Here is a 26,006-nt window from a genome sequence, read left to right as displayed (position 1 = left end):
GACTTGGAACACAGCCCTTGGTTTTCAAATTTGCTGTAATATGATACAGAGCACAGAACACACATTTTACTTCAAGAGAGACATCTAATTTCGTATCGTTCAACTTTTTGTTCAGGCTGCTGTAATCTGTGCCTTCTGTTCTAGGCTCTCCAAGAAGTTCATATTGGCCTTGTGATTGACAAAGAGTAAAACAAGGGAGTGCAAAAAGAAAATGCAGTGAATCTTTTCCCCAGCCCCCAAAATATAGTAGTAGTTATAAAAGGGATAAAAAGCTTAAGCAAGAAAAAGCTTATGAGGGAAAATCCAAGCTGGGAAAGCATCAGTAATAACAGCTATCTCTGATTCTTTCCCGTCTGAGTTTTAAATTTTGTTCTGCTCTAAGGCTTCTCCCCAGCCTTCTAGCTGAGGCAGTCATTGTCACCACCATCCCTGGTTTCCAGCAGCCTTCTGATTGCCCTAGCTCTCTTGAACCAGTTATGGGCAATTTCCCTAGTTCTACGACTACAGGATTGGCATTTTTCAAGTGGATTTTTACTCAGAAGGAAAAAAAAGCAAGGAAACTGTGATGCCTAGAACTGGACAGGATTCTTTATTCTAAGACAGCGATTCTTAAAGTGGGCTCCCAAGATCAGCAGTATCAGCCACACCAGGGAACTCATTAGAAATGCGAATTCTCAGGGCCAACCCCAAATTTTCTGAATCAGAGACTCTGGGACTGAGGCTCAGCCATCTGTCATTTAACAAGCCCTTTAGGTGATTCTAATACAAGCTCAAGTTTGAGAACCACTGTTCTAAGGAAACTGCGACCTAGTCTTGGGTAGCCTTAACCAGTCCCATCTGCAGAGCACATTAGCCTCCTCTTTCTTTCCTTGCATCAACCATGTTTGGTTCTGTTTGCCTATGGCCTGGTCACAAGTGGCTAACTCTACCTTTGGGCCAGTGGACTCCATGTTCTAGGCTAGCATGTGTACCAAGTATTATTGCTGCCTCCACACAGTCACATAACTCCCATGCCAGGCACCATCGTCTAGGCAGCTTGTATCATTGCATGTCAACTCATTATCTTGGCAAGCTGACTCCTCTTCTTATACACCAGCCCTTTCACATATTATCCCAGGACAAGTTACTTAACCTCTCTGAGCTTCAGTTCCCTTTTCTGTAAAATGGGGAAGTAATTCTTACCTCAGAGGGTGGCTGTGAGGATCAAATAGGTAAATGTATGTGAAAGTGTTGTCAATTGCAATAGAAATGAAAGGTGTTATTATCTCCATTCTACAGATGAGGAAACATAAGGTCAGTGTGGTTACCTGACTTAGACAAAAAACTGTTGGCTTTCCACCTGTTATTTGAGGATGCAAGGAGGCCCCTGCTCTCAAAATATCTCTACTTGCAACTATAAGTAGAGAGCCATATTTAATAAGTATTCTCTATTAAGATGAAAGTGTTCTCGGGCCAAGGTAACAAAATGGGCAGAACACAGACACATTTTGATCAAGAGAGGTGAGAATGGCCTAGAACCAATGGCCTAGAACATAGAGAACTACTGGCTTAGCCACTAGCTGACAAAATGGGCTTTGGGTAGCCAGAGGGCACAGGGTCAGGGTGAGGGGTGTGAAGAGAGGGCAGAGACTCTGCTAGGAGAAGTAGGAGAGCACAATGGATTAGGCAGTTGCACCATTTTCCTTATGGCCCAACTATCCATATTACCATTTAAACCCACATTTAGTCCTCTCTCTCTTTTTAAAACAATTTTTAAATTGTAGGATAATATACGTCAGAACAATCCTATCTTTTCATTTGTCCCTTTCTCTTTCCTCTGTTTCTCAGCTTTTCAATTTTTTTCATTTTTCTTTTCATACTTCCTTCCCACAGATAAGGTTAGTTCTCTGTAAACTAGCTGTTTACTCCTACTCTCTCTTCTTTCCTCTGTTTCTTTTTCATTATGTGCTCAGAGCACAGACAGTGTTTCAATAAGGTAGAGGTCACCAAGCCAAGTGAGGATGTTGGTGCATTTTGTGGAAACTAGCAGTGTTACACCAACAAGACAGAAGAAGCCCCAAGTAATAGTAGATGGGCCTGTCCTTGGGTTTCCTGAGGATTGATCTGACAGAGAAGGCACTATGTAAGTTTTCATGGGATGGTTTTTACATGGGGATACTCTTTCAAGCTACTTTCCTGTTTTTCCTTGAGTGAAATGTTTTTTTTCTGTAATGTAATTTCTTAAAGAAATATGGGCATGAAATAACCCAAAAGAAATGCTGACTAGAAGATGGATGTTAAAGGGAAAACCCTCTACCTGCTCTCTTTGTGGCAATTCATTCTTCTGCAAGTAATTTTTTTAAAAGATTCCATTTCTAAAGGGCAAAGCTTTCCTTTAAAGAGGAGTCTCTGTAATTTAGGCTATCAATGAAAACAGATACAAGTATAGTATAAATTACAACCATCTTGAAATACCCACAAGGAATTCACATACCATTCCTCTACTTATGTCATAATTAAAAAGGAAAAGTCACACTTGGCCAAATTTCTGGTCTATCCAGCCCAGAATTTTTAGAGGGGGACTCATAGACATGTTGGCAGTAGGGGTGGAGATGGTGTGATTATCCTCCTTAATGACAACTTCAAAGTTGAAAGACGTTTCGCAAGATTCTCTTTAAAAGCTATCTTGGTTTTATCTTCCACAAATATAGTTTAAATCCATCTTGAATCTCTTTTCAGCTCAACTTGTACTGTTGCTTGAGGTGGTGAGTTCTATAGGTTTTACTGCTCACTGTATAAAGTCTCATTTCCTTTTGTTTGTCTTGGATTTGACCTTTTTGAGTTTTAAGGTCTGTGCTGAGCTCTAGTCAGTAAATAGCTTTGATCTCTATTTACTCTGTACAAATCTTTTATGATGCTTTATAAAGAGGATAACAGTGAAACCTACCATACAGGGTTAATAGGTATTGAATGATTCAATAAATGTCAAGTGCATAGACCTGTGTCAGGCACAGAGTGAGTACTAAATAAGTAGCAATTATGAGTAGTACTACTATTAGTATGAAATTTGGCCGTTGCCTCTATCTTCATCTTTTTGGATTCAAGAATCCTAATACTTTGAGTCTGTCTCAGTATAGCTCCTTCTCATTTCTTCATTCTTGCTGACCATCTCTACACCACCTTGAGCTTCATTTTGCCTTTCTTGATTTATGGCCCCCTGAATTAAACATTATGTTCCAGGTATGGCTGCACCAGGCTTTTAAATTTATTTTCAAAAATAGGATAATGTGTTACTCTGTTTCTAGCTTGTTTTCTACTGATGCACAGCATTTTGTTGACCTTTCTAGCCAAAATGGCACAGCGTGCTGAAATTATTCCAGAAATACCTACAACTCCTAGATCTCTTTCCAGAGCCATAAGCAACAACATATCTTATTATTTGTATTGTATAGTTAGGATTTTTTTCTGTAAATGCTTTACCTTGCTGAGATAATTTATTGTTCCTTTTTTCCCATTCCCCCAATTTTGAGAGATTTTCTTGCCATTTATTCTATGTCAGCTTGGTATTTCACTACTGATAAGAGTTTAGTACCAGCTACAAGCACAGGAATACCACTGTGTCTACCTCATTTTACACCACTTATAACACTTATATAAGCCTGGGACTATGGGAATCTTAATGCTGACACTTCTCTATCCAGAGAAGTACCCACTTTTTCCTATCCTCCATTTCATTCTGTAAGTTAGCTCACCTTCCATGAGATAATGTTTCCCCACATCCCATAGGGACTGATTTAACATCAACAAAGAGTCAACAGTATGAAAGCTTGTCAAAGGCTTTTTAAAAACTCTATGTAGGGGCCAGCCCGATGGCGTAGCAGTTAAGTGTGCACGCTCCGCTGCTGGCAGCCCGGGTTCGGATCCCGGGCACACACTGATGTACCGCTTGTCAGACCATGCTGTGGCGGCGTCCCACATAAAGTGCAGGAAGATGGGCACAGATGTTAGCTCAGGGCCAGTCTTCCTCAGCAAAAAGAGGAGGATTGGCATGGATGTTAGCTCAGGGCTGATCTTTCTCACACACAAAAAAGAAAAGTCTATGTAAATTCTATCCCCTGGTTCCTTCTTATCCATATGTAATTTACTCTCTTGAAGAGCACTAATAGATTAGTCAGACATGATTTTCCCTCACAGAAACCCTGCTGCCTTCCTTCTGAAAGGTCATGTTTGACTGTGACTCTAGATTTATTATTTGGCTATAAAACAATGGTTCAGAGATTTCCAGATTTTGCTTTTTAAGAATTTTTCTCATATATTCATTAAATGTCAGTGCTGGAAAGAACCTTAAAGATGGCCCAATTCTCTTCATTTTATAATGAGGAAACTGAGACAAAACTCTTTTTTCATTTATTAGTCTTTTAACAATTTGAGTAAAATTCTTATTCTGGATTGTGGTAAAATGTTTGGGTATATGTTTTCTCTGATGTCTCAAATGAAATGTATTTTTCTAACCATGGAATACACAATAGACATAATTTATAGAAGCTAAATGTCTTCAAGAACTCTAATATTTTTTTAAATAGGCTTGTTACCTTTAACTTTATTGTCATATGCTTTAACTCACAAGTTTGCATTTTATTTTGTTATTCCTATTAAAAATTCTACCCCCAAAACATACCTGCTTTCTTGTTATTGTTAAAATCATATTGTCAAGCTTATATCGTGTTTACCATGTGCCAGGTGTTGTTCTAAGTACATGACATAAATCCTCATTTAAAGTTCAAAGGTAGGCAACATGAATCCATAATGGTTAAAGACAAGGAAGTGGATACATTTGAGCTGGAGGAGGTAGTGACTAGGTGAAGGCATCAAGACAACTCCTGGGGTGCAGGTAGTGTTCTGTTTCTTGATCTGAGTGACAGATACGTGAGTGTGTTAACTTTGTGAAAATTCATTGAGCTGTTTGACACTTATGATTTGTGCAACTTTCTGTATGTATGTCATATTTAAATAAAAGTTTAATGAAAAAATAACACTTGTTTAAGCCCTTAAATCAACTTGATTAGGTAGGTATTTTTATTACCTATATTTGACAGATGAGGAAACTGAGGTACAGAGAACTAAATACCTTGCTGAAGATCACAGAGCTAGTATGTAAACAAGACTGGGATTTGAATCTAAATAGTCTGGCTCCATGGTCCATGTTCTTAATTAGCATAATATATACCACCTCTCGGAAGTGATATTTTCTTTTTTTTTTTTTTTTTTTAAGATTTTATTTATTTTATTTTTCCCCCCAAAGCCCCAGTGGATAGTTGTATGTCGTAGCTGCACATCCTTCTAGTTGCTGTATGTGGGACTCGGCCTCAGGATGAACGGAGAAGTGGTGCCTCGATGCGCACCCGGGATCCGAACCCGGGCCACCAGCATCGCAGCGTGCGCACTTAACCACCAAGCCACAGGGCCGGCCCGGAAGTGATATTTTCAAATAGCAAGGTTATTTGCTTTCTAATCTTATGATTACTTTGTATTTGACCATAACTGTACTTACTTTCATATTTCCTCTCATTATATATCACCACCCCTTGCTTCAATGCACATGCACAAATACACACAGAAAAAAATGCTTTAATGACATAATTTTCTTGCCCTTGCCATCTCTTTTTATGCCTCTATGCATCCTTCAGAGATGTCCATGGTGAGTTTCCCCATGAAACTAAAGTATATAAACCCCAACCTGAAACTCTGAAAACATTCTCAATATAAAAAAAAAAAGCACCCTAAAACTCCATGCAACTAATCTCTAAGAGCAGAAATCCCACTGCAGTCTTTTGTTCTAACCTAAACATTTTAGGGATTCAAAAAATCACAGAAGGAAGGGAAACATTTTAGGCACTCTGGGTTCCAGTTGACTCTACCTCTGATTGCTATGTAACTTCTGGGCAAGTCAAAATGCTTTCATAGATGAGGGTTAGATTTTCAAAGATTCATGGGGGTTGCTGAGAGTAGTGGAGGCTCAGAGGAAGAGGCAAATGGACAGAGGAAAGGAACTACCACTATTTGTGAAGTGTCATTTCTGTACCAGATACCACATTTGAGCAGTTATGTTCATTATCTCATTTAATCCTCACCATCACCATTTGAAGGAGGCATTAACAACCCCCATTTTGCAGATGAGGAAAACGAGGCTCAGACATCAAGTTCACAAAGCTAACAAGGTCTGTCTGGCTCCAAAGCCCATGTATTTTCCATTAAATGGCATTACCTTTCAAAAAGTAGATGCCCCTTTGCCTGTTTTACAGTAAAATTATCAAAGGAAGAGAGAAGAAAATGGTGTGAGGAAATATATATTTTTCTTTTAAAAAGCTCTTACTAAAAGAAAGCTCTTACTCTTTACAAACAATACAAAGCTGCTTTGTGAAGGAAGAGAAAGGTGTTTTGAACAACAGCACTGATCAGTAAATTCCACTCATTACAGTGCATCACACTTTTTCATTGAGGAAAAATTATTTCAAAAATGTTATAGATCTTATTACTCTTAGAACAAAAATTCTCACCAAAAATACTGTGACCAAATGATATTAAATATTAGTGTAAATTAAGATAAATTCAAACTTGTAGACCTATGATCCTACCAATGAGGTATTCATTAGTCCTGATTTTTTTCAGTATTCCACATATAGGTAATGAAGCACACTACTCTCCATTCCTTATAATCAGTAGAAGTATAGTGGTTAGAAGCATGAATTCTGATGTCACACTCCCTGGGTTCAAATTCTGGTTCCACCCTGCATTCAAATTCTGGCTCCACCCCTTAATAACTATATGACTTTGGCTTGTGGGCTTGTCAAATTCAGCAAATAAAAATAGAAGACAGCCAGTTGAATTTGAATTTCAGATAAATAATGACTTTTAAAGTATGTCTCATGTAGAATTATTCATCATTTATCTAAAGTTCAAATTTTACTGGGCATCCTGTATTTTATCAGGTAATCATACCTTGTATGCGTTTTTGAATATCTCTGTGCCTCAGTTTCATCAACTGTAAAAAGGGAATGATATTATGATAGTAGTACCAGCTCATGGAGTTTTGGTATGGATTATCTGGGAATACATGTAAATTGCAACCATTCCTGACACAGAGTAAGCACAATATAAATGCTAGCTCTTATAATTACTTAATTCCTCTATTTATATTAATACGAGTTTGGCTTGGGCTTCTGCTTTACAAAGGACGATGAAAGAATTACTTTACACCTCATTTACTATGTGCAGAACCAAAGTAGGAGAGTGATACTGAAGTGTATTGTTATGCATACTCACATTGAATACCTTAGTGTTTTACTAGGAAACATCTTCAACAACCCAGCATTTTACAACCCAGACACAGTTTCTTCTGTTATTCATATAAATGACCTTTCCATACAGCAATAACCTTTTTATTCTTTGAGAATCTGGAAATAAATTAAAAAAATATCATTTTTTAGTATATACTTCATGAACTAAACCCATCCTTCACAACATAGTAAGCACTCATTTCTTTATATTTGCATAGCAGGAATCTGTATATTGTCAGATGCAAAAGTAACATGAAAATTTAAGAGCTGATATATTTCAGTTTCTTGTAACACCTGAGAAAAAACCAAACACATAATAAAATGTGTTGTACAAAACATTTAAAATATAATCTATTTGTATCTGCTTTCATGATCTCAGATTGTAAATGTCTACCACTATTTTCACAATTTATATGAAAAGCATGATTTATCTATGTTAATTTCAAGTTGGCATTTAGCCACTTGAATGCTTACCTTCACATATGGTAAACTATAGGGATGTGTGAAGTTTCATAACAGGTCAATAGCACAGAAAGAATGGAAGAACCAGAACAGTATGAATGATTCTGAAAAATTGAAGAAATATTAACTAAAGTTGCTATGCACTTTCACAGCAGGCAGATATCATGGCTTTGCCAGTAATCTGTGCTTTAGATTGCAATAAATTGTTCCTGTTTTTCTTTCCATTGTAGAAGACACTAACTTGGCTTCATGAAACCAGGCATGCATGTCATCTCCCACCTCATTTTCTTTTGAGTGTAGGAGGGGAAATATAATACAAACTGTTCTGGTGCACAATAATCTATTTTACAGTTGCATGCAAGAAAACCATCCCAGAAAACCTGGCAACATAGCATGCAGATTTCTCCACATCATTTCTGTCCCTTACCCCATTCCTTTCTTTACTGTCATAATCATGCATTCAAAGGGCCATCTATGTATGCAGGAACACAGCAGAAATATTTAGTAATACACTCTTATAGACATGAGATTAACAATGATTACTTTGAAGAAAACGGTATGCTTTCTGCAGATAGATATGATGTCAGTAGGCAGAGGCAGCATTTGACTGGACCAAAACATAGGCCAATTATTTAAGAAGTGATTTTCTAAATAAGTGAACGGTTCCAACTTGGTTTCTACTTTTTATGCCCTTTATTGTCACCTTGCCATGAGGTTACAAAGGATTTCTCTCTGCAATTCTCAAATCTATATTTGCAATCTGACCTCTTGTTATTTTCAACTGCCACTGGACATCTCCACTTAGTTGTCACACAGGCACCTCAAACTCAATGTACCCAAACTGAACTCTTTATCTCTTCCCCAAACCTGGTCCTCTTTCTGTATTCCCTGGCTCAGTTCCAGGTATCAACATTTACCCATTTCCCCAAGCAAGATGTCTCTGGCATTTTAAACCTCTCCCTCTGGTCCAGTCCATATCCAATCAACCGAATGCTGTTGATTCCACCTCCAAATTGTTTCTGGAATCTATCCCCTTCTCTTCATTCTCACAGCCATTAATTTAGTTCAGTCCCTCTCCTGTACTTGTACAATGGCCTACTAATGGCCTCTTAATAGGTCCCTCTGCTTCCAGTCTTCCGTATCCAATCTATCCTTCATGTACTAACCAGAGTTTGGTGTGTGTGTGTGTGTGTGTGTGTGTGTGTTTTGAAAACACAAATCTGGAGCAAATTCCTCTTTTCCTCAAAACCACTCAGTACTCCTTGGAGCCTATGGGATCAAGTCCAATGTCTTTAGCATTGCATACAAGGCTCACAGTCTGCCCCTCACTTCTTCCAACCTCATTGCTGGGATGCCTCATGTACTCTATGTTTCTGCCTATTAAACCAAACTACCAGCTAGTCCTCAAAGAAAGCTTGTCATTTCTCTAAGCTAGTGGTTCATAACCAAGGGGACACATCATAATCACCTGGGGAGTGTTTTTTTTTTTAATAAAATACAAATGCCTTTTCTCCATCTCAGACCCACAAAATCAGAATCTGTGCAAATGGAGCACAGCATGTCTATTTTCATCAGGTGATCAGGTGATGGGGGATACACACGCCTGGCTTAGGCATTTGTTCATGCTGTTCTTTCTATCTAGAATGCCGTCTCTTCTCCACTCCCTCTCCCTAATTCTCTACCTGGCTACCTCCTCCCTATTTTTCAAGGCTTAGTTCAAATATCACCTTCTTTGTGAAGCCTTCCAGGACCTACACAGGTAAAATGAATTGCTCTCTGGTGCCTGCCGCTGTAGCACTTTTTACTATACTGCTACTATGATCACGTATTACTTTGAGTGCTCCTTGTTTTTTATGGTGTTCTCCTGTGAGAAAGCAAACCCCTTGTATTTCTTTTTATTCCCAGCACTTAGCCGAGCAAGAAAGAAATGAAGGGAGGAGAAAAGAAAGAAAAAAGGGAAAAGTAGTGTGGCCTAGGCTGGCTCTGGGGCCCAAATGAAAGTATAAAATGACATTCTGTCTTCTATTTCTCAGCAAAAATCCTGTTACAGTCTACAGTCGGGGTGGGCCTTATGGTATAAACATACTGAATTTTAACTAATCTTAAAATATTGATTTGGCACAGGAAAAAAAAATGAGTAGGGTGGGGGCTTTGCTTGTCTACAAAGTTGTTTCTGCCCCAGAAACTTCTGGTAGTGCCTGATAACAGTCCTGCAAGAGGTGCCTGTTATTCCCTTGCTCTTTTCATGTTCTCTTGAGTACAGCAGTAACAAAACTATGGGAGCTTTTACCACAGGGTGACAGAACCTCAGCAAGCAAGTTGAAGGGTGGTAATTTTACACAACTGCCTTTCTTAGAGGTCCTGGCAACAACTTCCTTTTCCTCAGTGTGAGCTGATGGCATAGTCACTTCCTATTTGGTCTCAACTGCCAGTTTTTTTTCCTGTTTTTAACTGCCACCTTTGACTAGAACTGTTTTCTTGAGAAGCCTACAAGTTAAAGAACAAATGGTCAATTCAATACATTTTAAAAAGTTAATTCAGAGGGAAAAAGTATCACCCGAATTGGTTGTTTAGCATCATTTCATGGTAACACATGAAGGGTTCTCCTGTGACTAAAAACTACACACTGGAGAGCACAGAGAAGTTACCTGACTTCATTACAAAGAGCCCAGTCTCCCAAAGAATCTCTCCTAAGAAACTCCCCAGTCTCTTCAGGTACCCCTATTGGCAACACAAAACTGTCATTATAGGATGACTGGTGCAGCATGCCATGGTTCTGTCACCATTGAGTAGACTGTGAGTGAATGCACGCAGGCTTCTGAAGGCCTTCACCTTGGGTTCAAGGCAACTAAAGATCAAACGTGCAATTCTGTGCGAGTTCAGGCAGGCAGCAAAACTGGAACCAGGAAGATCTATCTTAACGTGCCAACTTTTGACTCCTACCTCTATGTGTGAATCAGATTGCCTGGGTCACATTTACCCCTCTCAGTTCTGTAACCAATTGGTGAAGGCAAGAAGTAATGAGCTCACTTCTTTTGGTACCAAAATGCAAATATTTCAAAGTGAGTAAGGGTATATGTAAAGAAATGTTATAAGCAGGAAACCACTTAAGCGGCATCTGCTTCGACCCACCTCCTCTGTTGCTCTATTCCTCTCAGTAGTGTCAGGAAGTAAAGTTAGTAAGAAAATTCAGCTGCGACGAGTCTTAGATACTAGTTTTTGTTATAAATGATACTATGGTAGAGTACTGTGCAAGCCCCAAAAGGTGCAAGGTTATTCAGGAGAATTAAGCAATTATACAGATTTAATGCTCCTTGACCAAGAATTGATTCCATAGGTTTTTCCTTGGGATGCTTTGCTGGAACAATAGCAAGGATACAACATCTGCAAGAACTATTATATCATGGTTTCCAAGAGAGAAACCAAGAGAGTAAAGAAGAGATTTGAGGTATCACATATGCTTTTATATATATATACGTATATACAAAAGACTCTTGAATGTTGTACTTCCAAATATCAGTACAGAGTCTGGTAGCTTGAATCAAAATATTCCTATCACTGGATGGTGAGCTTCTAGAATTACCCAGATAACTTCCTTTGGTTTCAAATATTCAGTTAATTGAAAGAAATTCAGATAATTGTATCCATTTGCCCTTACACTTCATACATTTTTACACTTTATACATTTCAATGTAGTTATTAGGCCCAAAACGTGAAAGTCCAAAATGTGAAACCCTACCTTTAAATTTTGTAAAGTGGGGTAAGAGGTCAAACTTACCTCAATGAAGTAACATATTTGAAGGCTCCTAGGTATTGCCTGGTACATTAGAACATGCTACATGATTAAATTATTTTTTAGACAAATCATTAAATTTTTCTTAAAGTTATTTTATGATCGATATTATTTTTCATTAGGTAGTATTCACTCTTTTGAGGCAGATGATCTATGGTTTAATACAAGGTAATATAAAAATACTGTTTTGTTTCCAGTACCCCCGTGCTGTGGCCCAATATCTTGTGAGGTTTTTTGGTGTTTTTTTTTTTTGGCCCCAGCCATCACATGGAACTGAAATCCTCAGGGAACAGTGATTCCCAAGTCTGTTTTTTGGTTAGTAACCTCTATTGCAAAGAGTATAGAGCATGGTTTCTCAAACTTTGGCACCCTTGACATTTTGGGCTGGGTAATCCCTCGTTGTGAGGGCTGTCTTGTGCATTGGAGTATGGTTAGCAGCATCCCTGGCTTCTACCCATTACCAGTAGCACCCTCTCCTCCCCATTTGTGACAACCAAAAATGTCTCCAGGAGTCAAAAATGACCCTGGTTGAGAACCATGGCCCTAATACATTATGTCACTTTTGCCTACATTAAAATTTGGACATTTCTGCCTACTTACACTTTAGCTCTGAACCAGGCCATTCAGTAAATATTTATAAACATGGATAAAGGTAAATATTTAATATTGAGGGTATGACAAATGTAGGAAACTGAAACCACAGATTGTAAATTTAAATTATTAAGTTTGGTGGGGATCAAGGACACTGTCTAACTTGGAATTCACTGACTTCGCTTAATCTGTATACAATCTTACTTTACCTATATGGTTATTAAGTATTCATCACCACTCAGGTCACATCAATCAAGCAGGTACCAAATCCTATGTGAGGTACTATGTTACATTCTATGGGGCTGCCAAAGAGTGGAAGATGTGGTGTCTCCCCTCGAGGAACTTTTTCCATCAAGCTGTGGGAATATGTTGTAATATATTATTAGACTCTGGCCTGACATTTTGAAGTAAAATATTCAAGTGTCCTTGTTGAGGGGGAGTACCAAAGCACATCTGAATTTCTTATCATTTTATTAAAATTGAAATATATATATATATGAAAAAGCATACGCAAACCACAAGGAACTCCATGTAAAAACTCAAGTGATCTCTATCAATAATAACACCACCAGATAGTTTATTTAATAACAGTAGGCCTAAACAAGGTCAAAAAGTTTACTAAGATCTTAAAGCAGTATTTTTAAGGAAATGTCTCAATAGTTCAGGTCTCAAAATTTAGCATTCAGTCTTCCACGTTCTTTCATAACTCTGGCCCAGAATGATGTCAAGGAAAGTGACTTCAAAGATATGCTTAATTTACTTATTTATTAAAATTACACAACTTGCTCTTAGGTGGTTGTGAAATCAAAGTAACTGGAAAGAATTTAGAAGACAAAAAAAGTGAAAGGTGTAACATATTATAAAGTTAACAATTTAAAGATTCAGCAAAAGCAGTGCCTAGGAGTTTAACCAGGCATCAATAAAACATACAGTGTACCCAGAGTGTGCCTAGCACTATACTAACCTCAGTGAAGAATTCAAAGGAAATCCCTTCATTCATTCACTCAACAAATAGCTATTGAGGGGTTATTATGTACCACACATTGTTCTAGGTTCTGAGGATACAGCAGTGAACAAAACAGACAAAAATCTTGCCCTCAGAGAGCTGACATCCTACCTGAATAATTCTTATGTAAGAAAAGCTGGATCTCTGGCCTCAAGCACCCAATAATCTTGTTGGGCAGAATAAACAAATGAAATGCACGAAATAAGAAAAAGCTACAATGTGGGTGCAAGAGGAGAAGTTTGAAGGAGGGCTTGGAGCAATGAGGAAGGCTAAATCAAAATCCGCACTATGGACATTAAAGTTGCGTGGCACTGCAGGTTTCTGGTCAGGCTGGCATTGTTAAGTGTGAGCTGGGCTGGTGGAAAATAGAGACTGGGTTGAGGCCTATCACCAGGTTAGAAGTAGTGAGGGCCTGGACTTGGGGAATCGGGAATAAGGAAAATGCAATTATATCCTTTACCATCTGAGTGGATAATGAAAATGTGGTGTATATACATAGAATGGAATATTATTCAGCCATAAAAAAGGAAATTCTGCCATTTGTGACAGCATGGATGGACCTTGAGGGCATTATGCTAAGTGAAATAAGACCTGGGTTTGAATTCCCAGCTCTACCACTTCTTAATTGTGTGATATTTTCTTCCTGTGTAAAATGAGAGAAAAGCAATACGACCTCAGAGGGCCCTCGTAAAGATTCAATAAGATAACATACATATAGCACTTAGCAATCCCTGGCACAAAGAAAATGGCATCCATTAATAATAACGATATTGATAACAGTAATATGCTATCTTTTGAGAAAGATTCAAAAGGAATAAGAGAAATATTTATTGAGCATCTACTAGAGCCCCAACACTGTGTTGGGTACAGACCTACAGCAACCTGCAAGGTAGGGAATTTCATCCTCATTTTAAACTGGCACTTGGATATTACATTTTAAAAACGTAATTAACCCCTTGCAGGTTCCCAAAGGTACCTTCATAATGCGATTCCCGTAATTACTATTATTATCGTTGTTACCGTTGTTATTATTAGGGTGCTCTCAAATGAGCTTGTCTCCCTCCTGGAGTGGAACTTAAAATGGAGTGGAGGCTGGGAGTTGCCGAAACCACTGCTGTGTATGCTGAGTTCAATAATATGGACTGCTAATGATCCGATCTCATTTCCCATGCCTCTATTATCCTCATTAATTTTTCTGCCCATATACCATCTGTTTTCCAATTTCCCTCTCTCTTACACGTGCAGAACTTGTGGTGAAGAGAAGCCCCAGTCTGGCCGTCCCCCACCAACTGATAGCCCCAGAGGTAGGCGTAGCCTCAGGTTTAAGTCACCTGAAGCACGTCTAGGGGCAAAGAATCCGGAAAACAGGAGAGTGGCTACGGATCCGCCCAGTGGCGCAGCCGCAGGCTGAGGAGACCGGACCGCGGGAATGAGCAGGGGTCCACTGACTCGGTGGCTCTCTGTGCCCCCACCCTCGACCAGATCAGGGAGCCAAGAAAGATTTCCAACACTCCCCAAGTTTCAATTCAAGACGTCTCCTCCGAGGCTGCGTGTGCCCCAGCCTCGCACGCCTGCCTGCAACGTGGCCGCGTCTGGGACGCTCTCATACCCCCAGGGTCACCAAACTCTTTCATTCTCTCTCCAGGCCGAGCCGCGTTCCAGGTCCCCCAGTCCTCAGGGTCTCCTCTCCGTGTGCCGGGAGAGTCTCCCCCTTCGCAGGCTCCAGCAACTCCAGCCAAACCCCTTCACTGCGTGGAGCCTTAGCTCTCCTGACACCGCCCGGCTGCGGGGCGGGGGCAGGGCCAACGGCGGAACCGCCCCCAACCGCCTCCCGGGCCAGGCGAGCGGGCGGGTTGCTGGGGCGCCTCCACCTCCTCTTCCTAAAGCGGCGAGGCGCAGACAAGCGGCATCACTCGAGCCCAGGTCCCAGCCACCGCCACACACAGCGCCCCGCATTCAGGAGGAGGAGCAGCAGCGGCGGCGGCGGCAGCAGCGCCGGGCGGGCGCCAGAAAGGTAGACTGAGTCCCAGAGAACCGCGCCGCGAGCTGCCCACCTCCCAGTCTGGGCTACGCGCTACCAGCCCAGTAACCCCACTTCTGTGTGTCCTTCCAGGCCCCGGTCGAAAAGCCTGGGAGGGCCGCGGAGCTACCCCTGGAGGAGGAGCCAGTCCGAGCCCAAGGCGCCACCGCCGAAGAAGCAGTGTGGAGCAGCAGTCGCCTTCATGGCCCACTCACCGGTGGCTGTCCAAGTGCCCGGGATGCAGGTGAGGAAGCCCAGGCCTCCCCCGCCGCCCACGTGACTGCCCGGGAGCCCGGTGCGCGCTCCGCGCTGGGCACCGGCGACGAGAGGCGGCCCCAGGGCTCCCCTCAAGGCAGGGCCGGGTGCTCTGGCCAGGTGTCCCAGGAAGCGGGCTCTAAGTTTTTCTTGGAGTTTAGGCTAGGTAGTGCACTGCGCGAGGAAGGCAGGGAGGGACTGGGGCGCGCAATGAGGTGGGGATGTGGGGGGGGGGGCTTATAAAAATAGGCCAGAGCGAGACACCTGCGCCTGCTGAGCGTGATACGGTTGGGGATTGGAGGTGGGAGGACTTAATTTTGGAGAGATGGAGGCGTCTCGGAATTTGTGGGGTAAAACGCAAGTCGTGCTGTCCTACCATACACACAAGTTGGGGCGGAGCAAGACAAGGGGGTGTCGGTGGCGGCGGCATTGAATTGGGCTCTTCCTGTGTGCGTAGAACGAAGAGCGAGGTGACTTCTTTTCCCCTTTTGGTGCTGCTTCTGAAGGGCAAAGTTGTATCTCGCTCCCCCAATGGCCCAGCCCATAGTATGGCGTGAGAAATGCAGGGTCCTAGGTCCGAGTCGCCGAGATGATGACTCCCCAGTCCCCTCCCGCTGCCTTTCCCACAAGATGACTGTTGAGTGTGCTTAAAGAAAGCTTTTTGTCCTGGACAAGGGACTACAGCATGGGACCCAACTTCTTACTCGAGATCTACCCAGCCCCCCATTATTTTTCATTTTATTAAAGAAGAAATAAGCTATGTCCATACACTTTTTATGCTATGTTTTTAAATCCGTGCATTTCAAGCTATCTACTAGATTTTATCCAAGTCTACACTACTTTTAAGCATTCACGTTTTATTTTTTTCCTTTGCTAGATAGCCTAAACAACCCATTTATGAATAGGTCGGAGGCTAGCAACACTAAAGCCTCCGTCCCTCATTATCTTCGAAAAATGTGAAAGCAAACTTTTTCCAAGTTCAGAAAAAAAATGTTTAGAGTAGTAAATAGACTGCTTATGTTTCTAGTAGAAATCAAAGTGCTGTGCATTGGGGCCTCAATTTACTAACTGATGCATGGAATTCATCCTTTTTTAGCAATTGGTCACATTTTATGCATGGTCACAAAAAAAAGTGATTTTTAAAATACCTTCCCAAACAAGGACCATTTGTGTCAGACATATATCAAACCTACGATTCCCGTGTGTACTAAGCACCAGGCCTTTTCGCTGAATGTAGGGCAAGTCTGTGTTGAGTCCCAGGAAGTCGGTGTGTATTTAATAAAGAAGAGAGGAAGAAAAGAGGAAATGAGAAATATTAGGGCTTTTTAAAAGGTTAATCCATACAAGCTTTACAAAACGCTTCAAACTTGCTTCTAAGGCCACCCCCCATCCTTCCCTCCCTCTTTCCCTCATCCATCCTGCCCCACACTCCATTCATTCAGTCCTAACTTTGATTGTATCAAGAGAATTAGTAGTTTGCAATAATAACTACAGTTTTGCTCTGTCTGATGTGGAAGAAAGTGCGAAAAATTTCCCGCAGTGCTCTCTCTTCCATTATGTGGAGGGTGGAATGTTACAGATGTAAAGTTTGTCTCTAAGGGTCTCCATGCTTCTCTCTCCATTGTGTGCGCCCTCCTGCGTGCGTACGTGCCTGCGTCAGCAGGGTGAGTGCCTCCAGTTCATCAAGCTTGTGATTCTGGGGAACACTGTGTACTGAGGAGAAAATGGTTTCTGGTCTTTATTCATTTATCTTGACTTTATTTGATTTATATGGTTTCTGGTCCTTATTTGATTTCTCTTTATTTGATTGGTTTAGGAATTGCTTGCTGTTCAGTGTTTCTTTTTGCCCCCTGCTTTGTTTAATTATCTGAGTTCACTATCTCTTGAATTTTTAAATCTTAATTAAGGTGGCTTAGAATGTGAATCACATATTTTAAATTACAAATTCTGCCTTTCAGTTTATGCCTTCCCAAAGTTGTGAATACTTTGTCCAACCTAATTTGGGGAGGGCTATCATTCAATATTAGCAAAGAAGAGAGGAATATTTATTTGTCACTTTCTCTGTCTTAATGAAATGGTAAATTCTTAACTTCTTATTTCCATTTTCTTTGTGGATGTGGTTCTTAAGCATTTGGTGCAACACAAAAGTTTTCCACAGTTAAAATTGTACAGTATCCTAAAAATAAATTTGATGGCATGCAGTGTGACTCCTGAGCCCAGACTACTTTTACTATTCTTTTGTTCAAAAATATTGCAGATGAGATGCAGAAATATACCATGAGCTTGTAAAGTTCTCCTACAGTTTTGTTAAAGAGTTAGGAGCAACTTTTAAACCTTTTGAGTAGTAAGAAAACTTGAGTTAGCCATGTGTTCCTGAAATTAATGTATAGTATTTCCACAAATCAGGGTGAAGTGGTCGACCGGCCTATAACTTTTTAACAGTTTATTTTAGAGAATTATGAAGATTGATGGAAAAAATGATTTTTCCAGAAATAAAAACAAAATTACTTTATCCGCAGTGTTTTTCTCCCCCTGAGGAGAGACGTGAAGTACAAGCTGAGCTACCTGTTCTATCACTTAAGACTTCCAGCATTCCTGACTTTCGAACAAAGAAATTTCTGTTGCCACTAGTTTAAAATAGAAAAGAAACTTGGAGTGACGAAAGAAAACCCAGGATTAGGTCCAGTTCAAACTCTTCCTTATGAATTAGTTATTCAAACTCATATTGTTGATATTTCTTAATATTGTGGTAATGAACATTTTTGCCATATTACACCAAATGTTGAGGGTATGAATTTTTCTTGTATTTAATTTGTGCTTACTTCTTTAGTATATAAAGGAATTTTCCATACCAGGAGCTAAGCTCTTGAAAAATATTTAAAGCACTAGTTTTAAAAAATAAACCAATAAACCTGTTTCTTTCCACTGAAATATTTACTCTTTAATGACTTAAAACATGTTTTTTTCTTTGAAGTTTTCAGTTATAAATCATACTTGAGTTTAAGATATTTCCCCTTATAACCTGCATTAGTATTTATGAAGACAAGTATTCTAGATAGGTTGTTAAATCTTTCATAAAATGTAGGTGGGAGAATAAAGTTAAATGTTGGAGTACTAAGTATTATTATGTTATGCTTTGTGTTATGCCTCTTGTGAAAGAATTTTTTTAAAGTTCCTGCTAAAGAATTTAAAAACTAACCTTCACATATCTTTAAATATGATCAAGGTGGTATGGTTTTTAAATGGTTGTTATTTGAGACGTAAGATGAAAATGAAGTTTAAGGATTAATGAACACTTTATTAAAGACTTTTATCTAAGACATGGAAAACATTGCCTTGCATTGGTGAACCTAGTTACTGTGTTCTGGGAAGGATACAGAAGTATGCTACGTAATCTCTGCCCTTAAAGATCTTAAAATGTGGTTGGGGAGTTAAAATCTAGCACATGAAATATCAAATAATGCAAAATCTGTGATACTTACTCTATAATAGAAGTTTCTGACTAGAAGAGTTGAAGGCTTACAGAAGGTAAACTGACCCCAAAGGATTGTTAGGATCCATATTGGGGAGGGCATTTCCAAGCAAGGAAATACCCTGAGCAAAGGCATGTAGACAGAGAAGGGCACACCCACAAGCATGCATGCACACACAATCTTTGAGAGTGGGATAAAATCACTTGGACTTTGGTGAAGAATTCCTGTAGGAAAACAATAGGGGGTAAGATTGGAAAACTTGATTGGGTCCAGGTTATGGTGGTTCTTGAACGCTAGGAGAAAATTTTGGCCTTTGGACTAGCCATTAAACATTTCTGAGTAAGGGAGACTCAATGAACAAAGTTATGTAGAGGAAGAGAAATCTCAAGATTGGATGAATGGATGAACCAGAGGACTGAGAGACTTGAGGCAGTTTGACCTGTCGAGCCTATTTCAATGGGACAATCATATCTGTACAGATGCAATGGACCTTGGACTGGGTAATTGCCTTCCATATGCCTAAGACTGTAAAGAGAAAAATATAATTACCAGATTTAATGATTAGCTAGTTACAGAAGGAGGATTCAAAGCCTTTTTGGTGTTGAGTATGGGGAACTGGGAGAATTATGGTACAGCGAAAATAAATTGGAAAGTCAAGGGGAAGAGCCAATTATGGTAGGAAGTTAATGATTTCTGTTCTAGACTTGTCAAGTTTGAGGTAGCAATGGGGATGACAAAGTAAAAATGTAGAACAATAGGTCTGTTACCTTGATTGTGGTGATGGTTTCACAGGTGTATACGTGTGTCCAAACTCATCTAATTGTGTACATTAAATAAGTACAATTTCTTGTATATCAATATGCCTCAATAAAGCTGTTTAAAAAAATGTCCAGCGAATCCTTGAAGACATAGATCTGGAGCTTTGGTCATTCATCAGACATTTACTGAGCGTATACTAGATGCCAGTCTCTTTAGTTGAAACTGAAGGATGGGAACCGCCAACCAGGGAGAGGTTCATAATGCCAGAGAGAATATGTGGAAGTGAGGGCCCTCGTGAGACAGGAAGCATAGATGGAAGATTAGCTTGTAAGAAAAGGAAGGGTGACTTTAAGATGCATGGGAGGATGAGAAACTGTGTCAGGATCAAGATTGAGAGGAGTTAACTGGGGGGAATTCTTGAACTATTTAACTTTCATCATGAAACCTAAATTGGAGTAGGAATTCAGTTTGGTTCCAGAATCTAGTATATGGAGTTCTTACCTCCTTTACACCTTCTGAAAGGACTAATCAGCTTTGCAATTTGAGGTGGAAAGAGGTGGAAAGCATTGCCTTGCGTTGATAAACCCAAACCATTGTCCTTGTTGGTAAGTGGTTGATACAGAGATGTTGAATATGCTTATAATCCAGCTGGAACAGAATAATCAAAGACAACTGTTAGCTGGGTGAGTTGGGGGTAGTTAGAAGGTATAGAGTTAGGAAGCTAAGGGCTGTAGGGAGAGTAAATAGGAATTGGACATCATAGGGCATGTGCCTTGAAGACTAATGAGGGTCTAGAAATGACACTTGAGGACAAAGGTCCATCATGTACCTCCCTTACTTGAGTCATAGAAAATGAGAGAATATAATTTAGCTAGTACTTAGGAACCATTGAACATTGTGATACTGTGTTTTTTAATTTGCCTTTCATTTATTCAGTAACCTTGAGCAAATCATCTACAAAATGGGGAATAATAAAAGCTGCATTTCCTTTGCCTCAATGACATGTTATTAGGATGGATTAAGTATCATCTGTGGAGTATATTTTGAGCTCCTTTATAAAAGGTGTTATGATGTATATGGGCAGTTCATCCTGCAAAACAGTGCTAGGCTAATCACATGAAAACATTGTCATTACCTCATCTCTCTCCTGCTTGATAATCCACATTTTTCTGTTGAAATCCATCCCCCCTCCACCACACATACCACCACCACCAGACCCAAAGTCCCGGGCTCAGCTTTCCAGACTTTGTGTTATCTGGCTTCTCTCTACAGGTCTAAACTTCGTTATCACTGCTTTCCAACAAGACCTCTCTTTTGTTGTACCATGCCAGTTACAATTCAGTGGTCATTGACTAACCAAATCCTACCTGGTTTTCAAGGTCTCCATTTTACTTTCTCTGTGAACTTTCTCTGAATGTTCCAGGCTACAGAACTCTCCCTCATTTCCAAGTACCTATTATATTTATTGTCAGCAGCATACAGTCCAGTCCTTGATTTATATACTGCTTTAGATTTTCTCTGATTATATATGTTATACATGTCTCCCAAACTAAGTTGTAAATTTCCTGAAGGGACCATGTACTTTACTTTTCTTTATACCATTAGGTATGAATTATATGTAAAAGTGTGGGCTAATGAGTGCAGTATAGACTAGACTTTTTTAACTTTTTTCCATTCTGTTTCTGTTTCTTTAAATATATTGTGTAATCCTTGAATTCTTGTAGACCATGAAGGCTAATTTATGTCTGCACAATGTAGACTTTTTATACTTACTAAAATGATTTTAATGCATTATATGTAATATGTCTAACAAAATATACTTGTAACTAATCAGCTGTCCACACACCGAAGCTCTCATTTGCTTGCCTTCCAGGGCCTTTGAGAGAAAAAGGAGCCTCATGGCTTTCGTAGTAACTAGGCCTGATTTCAGACGAATTTGTGTCTTTGGGGAAATAACCTCTTGTCCCTTCTCTCTGTTTCCACTCCCCCTACCCCCAAAAAACAAACAAATAAATAAATAAACTTTTTCAGTTCTCTGTCCCAGCTGTCGCATTAAAAAGAATCTGATGTATTTCATTCATATTAAGGTGTTTTTGATTGATGCCTCGGTGTGTGACCTCTCCCATGGATGTTCACATTTCAGAGGGAATAATGCCTTTAAAAAAAGGAAATCTAGTAGTAGAATTTCAGGCAGCTTGATAGTTTTTGACTGAGTTGTGTCTCCTGAAAGAGTGGTGGTTTTACACATTTTATTTGTTGCTAGAAAATGGAGTTAGAAGAACAAAAATTAACACTATTATAAGGTGTAGTGCAACAAACTCCTTTTCGTTTCTCGTAATTAAGACCCAAAGAGTTTCCACCACATGTACATATAAAACGATGTCTCTAGAGGAATGCCATGAGGTAACTCACTTTTAAAAGAACAAAAATCAATAAAATATGCACAACTAAAATTTTGGCTTCATCTTATGTACATTTCTCACTTGGTCATCTGCTGCCATTTTAGACTAAGGTGTTATATGGCAGGGACCACATCTTTGAGTTAATGCTTGTAGAAATCAAACATTTTATAAAGATGATAACTAATTCTTCTCAACAATCCTATGAAGTTGGAAGAGTTATCCAATAAGAAAATGCCTTCAAATTTGGATTTAGAAACAAAGGAGCACATTGCTGGCCAATCTACCTGTCATCCTCTTTATTTTCCCTCCCCCAAATCCCATATAAGTCAGGCAGATCACCTGACATGCACATTCAGAGAAACCTAGTTCAGAGCAGATCCCACACTTCTCCTCTATTCCTGCCTGTTTCCCCATCACCTCTCACCAGCATTTACCTGACTGGGGATAGAGCTATTTATATTCACCCTTAGCCTTTTCTGGACTTGTTCCAGCATTCCCCTGACAGTGGCCCTCTGGCCTTTCTTTTCTTTCATTTATCATACCATCATGGATTAGAATGATCTGTGTCCTAAAATATCAGATTAGTCATTAGTATGGCATAGCTTTAGATATTCTAGCAAAATTAGAACAAATTTGTGGTTCGTATTTCCTGGGGACTAGAGACAGCTTAAGTGAACGAGTTAAAAATATTCTAATTATCTTTTTTTAAGTGTCCACTTTCCTCCTTTTTGGTCAAGTAACTTCAAAAATGTGCTGCTGAGGAAATTCAAGGATTGGGTTTTTGTCTTTTTCTCTTGAAAAATGTTTACCGAAAAAACTTTTCAACCTTTCTTTGTGATCCTTGTAACAGAGATTGTGTGTTTTTAGTGGTATTCTTTCCCCTCTCCCTCTTTCGCTTGTTTAAAAAACAAGTGGGGAAAAGAAATCTGTAAAACCTTATCAATTTAAGATGCAAAGGACTGAAAAAAGTAGGTTCAAATCAACCATCATTGAATTTTTAAATTTGCTTATTACAGAACAATCAAGTGTGTAGCTGAAGAATAACAGTTGCTTTGAATTATAGAAATAGCTTCCTGTTATCAACTTAATGAAGTTTTACTGGATTTGAAATCCATACCACACTAGATGTGTTAGGGAATTTCTAAGCATACTAGTGAATTACTCTACCAGGTTTCAATAGTGCCTGGTAACACAATCCTAGGAGTGAATTTTTGGCAGGTGGAGGAAATACTTCAAGGACATCTGGATGCATCCAGATTTTTCTTTGAAAATGTATTTTTGAGTTGCTGGGTTACTGCCTTTTTATCCCCCTCCCCCAGCTTTCCATTAAACCATTGGCTTTGGGACATATCACTTTACAGTGTGTTATATTAGGCTAGGACTTTACTGCTTGGTGCAGTATAGTATAAATAACAGCAGTGGGTGATGGGGAAGGGATGGGCATCATAGATAATCAGGTGGGGCATAAGTTGTTATTAATGCAAGAAAATTTGGGGGAGCTGAGCCAATAGAAACCATAAAGTCATAATTTCTTCAAAAAGTCTCTGCCTCATCCTTATTGCTGCCCACTAGAGCTGAGAAAGTTTCTAGACTCCCTGGTCTCAATTTCCTGCTGCCTGCCATAACTTTAAGCAGAAGCACAAAAGAAACCAATCAGCAAAGCATGCACACATGCTACTAAGTATGGTGGTAGAAAATAGAACTTTGACCTCTTGTGGTTAAAGAGACTACAGTCACTGTGTCTAGCAGCCTCAGGGAAAGAAGCATATTTCAGATGTGTGCTTTTTAAGTGCTACTGACCCCATGGGAAGCACAGTTAGCAAACTCATTAATTAGGGTCCTGTTTGCTTCTCTAGTTTTAGTTCAAATCCTTTGTTTAAACTTAGCTCTGAGCCTTCCTATGTGCCTGTCAGTAAATGGTAATATATTGGACTTTGCCAAGTTGGACACTGGTGATCCAGGTTTAATGTTTTTACACACTTAGTCTTCATAAAACAACTAGGTGTGATTTAAACTAGAAAATTATTATCAGCCAAGTTTGGAAGGCCTACTTTGTGTAGGACATAGTGCTTGATACCTATCTTTGAGATGCAAAAAGTATGTCTCTCTGACCTCAAGAAGTTTATACTGTAACTGGAAAGACTATACACCTAAATATTTAGAGATCTGACAATGCAGAGCAATAGTGATGAATCCTAAATGAGATAGAAACTGACATAGAAGCATTCCAAGGCAGACCGCACTAAGGAAGGGAACTATCATTTATAGAATACCTTCATGCTAGGCACTCGTGCTTTTGCCACTGCACTACTTTGATACCAAGCTGGGCAGCCCTCAACAGACCCTTAAAAGAGGGTAGAAGACAGGTAGGAGAAAAGGCACAAAGAAGCACACACAAGGTTCCTTCTATAACAGAGCTTTGAGGTAGGTAGAGCTTATTGGCATGAACTATGTTAAGGCCAAATTATAAAAGGCCTTCCATGCCAGACTGAGACCATTATTTTTAACTCAGTCTACAACAAGGAGATTTTCAGCAAGAATAAAAGCAATGATTTTTTGTTTGTTTTTAGAGGATCGCATTAGCCTTTCAACCCAACAGGCTGGGTTGGAGAAGGGGAAGACTGAATGTAATAAGTGGACATTGTAATAGCCCAGGCTTTAGTTGATAAGGGTTTGACCTAAGGCAGTGATGGTCAAACTTGAGCATGTGTCAGAACCACCTGGAGGGTTTGTTAAAACACAGACTGCCAGGCCCCATCTCCAGAGTTTCTGATTCAATCGGTCTGCGGGCAGAGAGGGGGGGGGTGTCTGTGAATTTGCATTTCTAATAAGTTCTCAGCTGCTCTGCTGGTCTGGGGACCACTCTGAGCACCACTCAAGGAAGACTAACAGACCTTGGTGAGTAATTGGATATGGTAAGGGGACAAACATGATAGGAGAGTAAAGACTCAAAGATATGGCTGAGTTTGGGAGAAAATGGGTTCATTTTTAGAAATGTTGAATTTGAAGCACTGGCCACACATCCAAACAGAAGTAATTAGTAACAGGTTTCTTCAGGAGTGAAGATCGAGATCGGAGGTCCTACATGGAGGTGGATAGTAGATGAAATTGTGAGAAATTAAAATAACATGATTTTCAATTATCCTTCCAAGAAGCTGAGCTCAACTTTGTGGTAAGTTCTACAGCTTCCAAAATCTCACTGTCATCCATCACTTCTGTTTTCTTTGATCCAGGTAGGTTTGACAGCTCAGTAAATGCTCTTATCTTCAAATGCAAACACTTTTATTAAGAACATGAAATCTATTTATGCTTATAGTTGTGAAAATGCAACTTGGCTAAAGTGAAATAAAATGCCAGTAAGCGGCAATATTTCCCCGAATGACATTTTTAAGACTTTTTCCAATTTTGATACATCTCATCAATTTTTATTGCTCAGAATCCCTTTCCCTCACCCTGTTTTTACACCCTGCAAAAAAAAAATCCTGGACTTAATAACTCTGAGCTGCTATTATGTCAAAAATACCCATTCACAGTCGTGACATTCCGAAGCCAACTTGTGTTTACATATGTAAATTCCTGGAGAGGAGAGGAAGTTACTTCTGAATCATTAAGGAAATATCAAACCACTTCCTAAATGGCCTTTCTGACTCCAGCTTCTGCTCTCTAAAATATTCTCTGTACCTGTCACATTAATATATTACCATTTGCCAACAGGTACCATGTAGGAAAATTCAGAGCTTAGTTCAAACAAAGGATTAGAACTGAAAGTAAGAGAAGCAAATAGGGCCTACTTAATGAGTTTGCCAACATCAAACAATGTGAGCAAACCTGATCACCCATCTCACTCACCAGCCTTGGATCTAAATCACTTTCAATTTCTAAAATGAACACGCAACCAACAAAAACAACATTATCCTTCAGAATCAAAG

General features: G+C 39.7%; 1 protein-coding gene across 1 annotated transcript in view; it reads left to right on the top strand.

Annotated features, from left to right (window-relative positions):
• Positions 1-15,037: 15,037 nt before the first annotated feature.
• Positions 15,038-26,006, top strand: part of STK26 (serine/threonine kinase 26) — a 50,931-nt gene continuing 39,962 nt past the window's right edge. The window contains exons 1-2 of the mRNA XM_004437275.2: positions 15,038-15,182; positions 15,282-15,432. Coding sequence (XP_004437332.1) covers positions 15,391-15,432 — 42 coding nt within the window. The 5' untranslated portion in view covers positions 15,038-15,182; positions 15,282-15,390. The remainder of the gene's footprint in view (positions 15,183-15,281; positions 15,433-26,006) is intronic.

The sequence above is a fragment of the Ceratotherium simum genome, chromosome X (genome assembly GCF_057802395.1).
Source record: "Ceratotherium simum simum isolate JZ-2026a chromosome X, ASM5780239v1, whole genome shotgun sequence".
Classification (NCBI taxonomy): Eukaryota; Metazoa; Chordata; class Mammalia; order Perissodactyla; family Rhinocerotidae; genus Ceratotherium; species Ceratotherium simum.
Note: the sequence above shows the minus strand (reverse complement) of the source record. Positions and strands in the feature narration are given on the sequence as shown.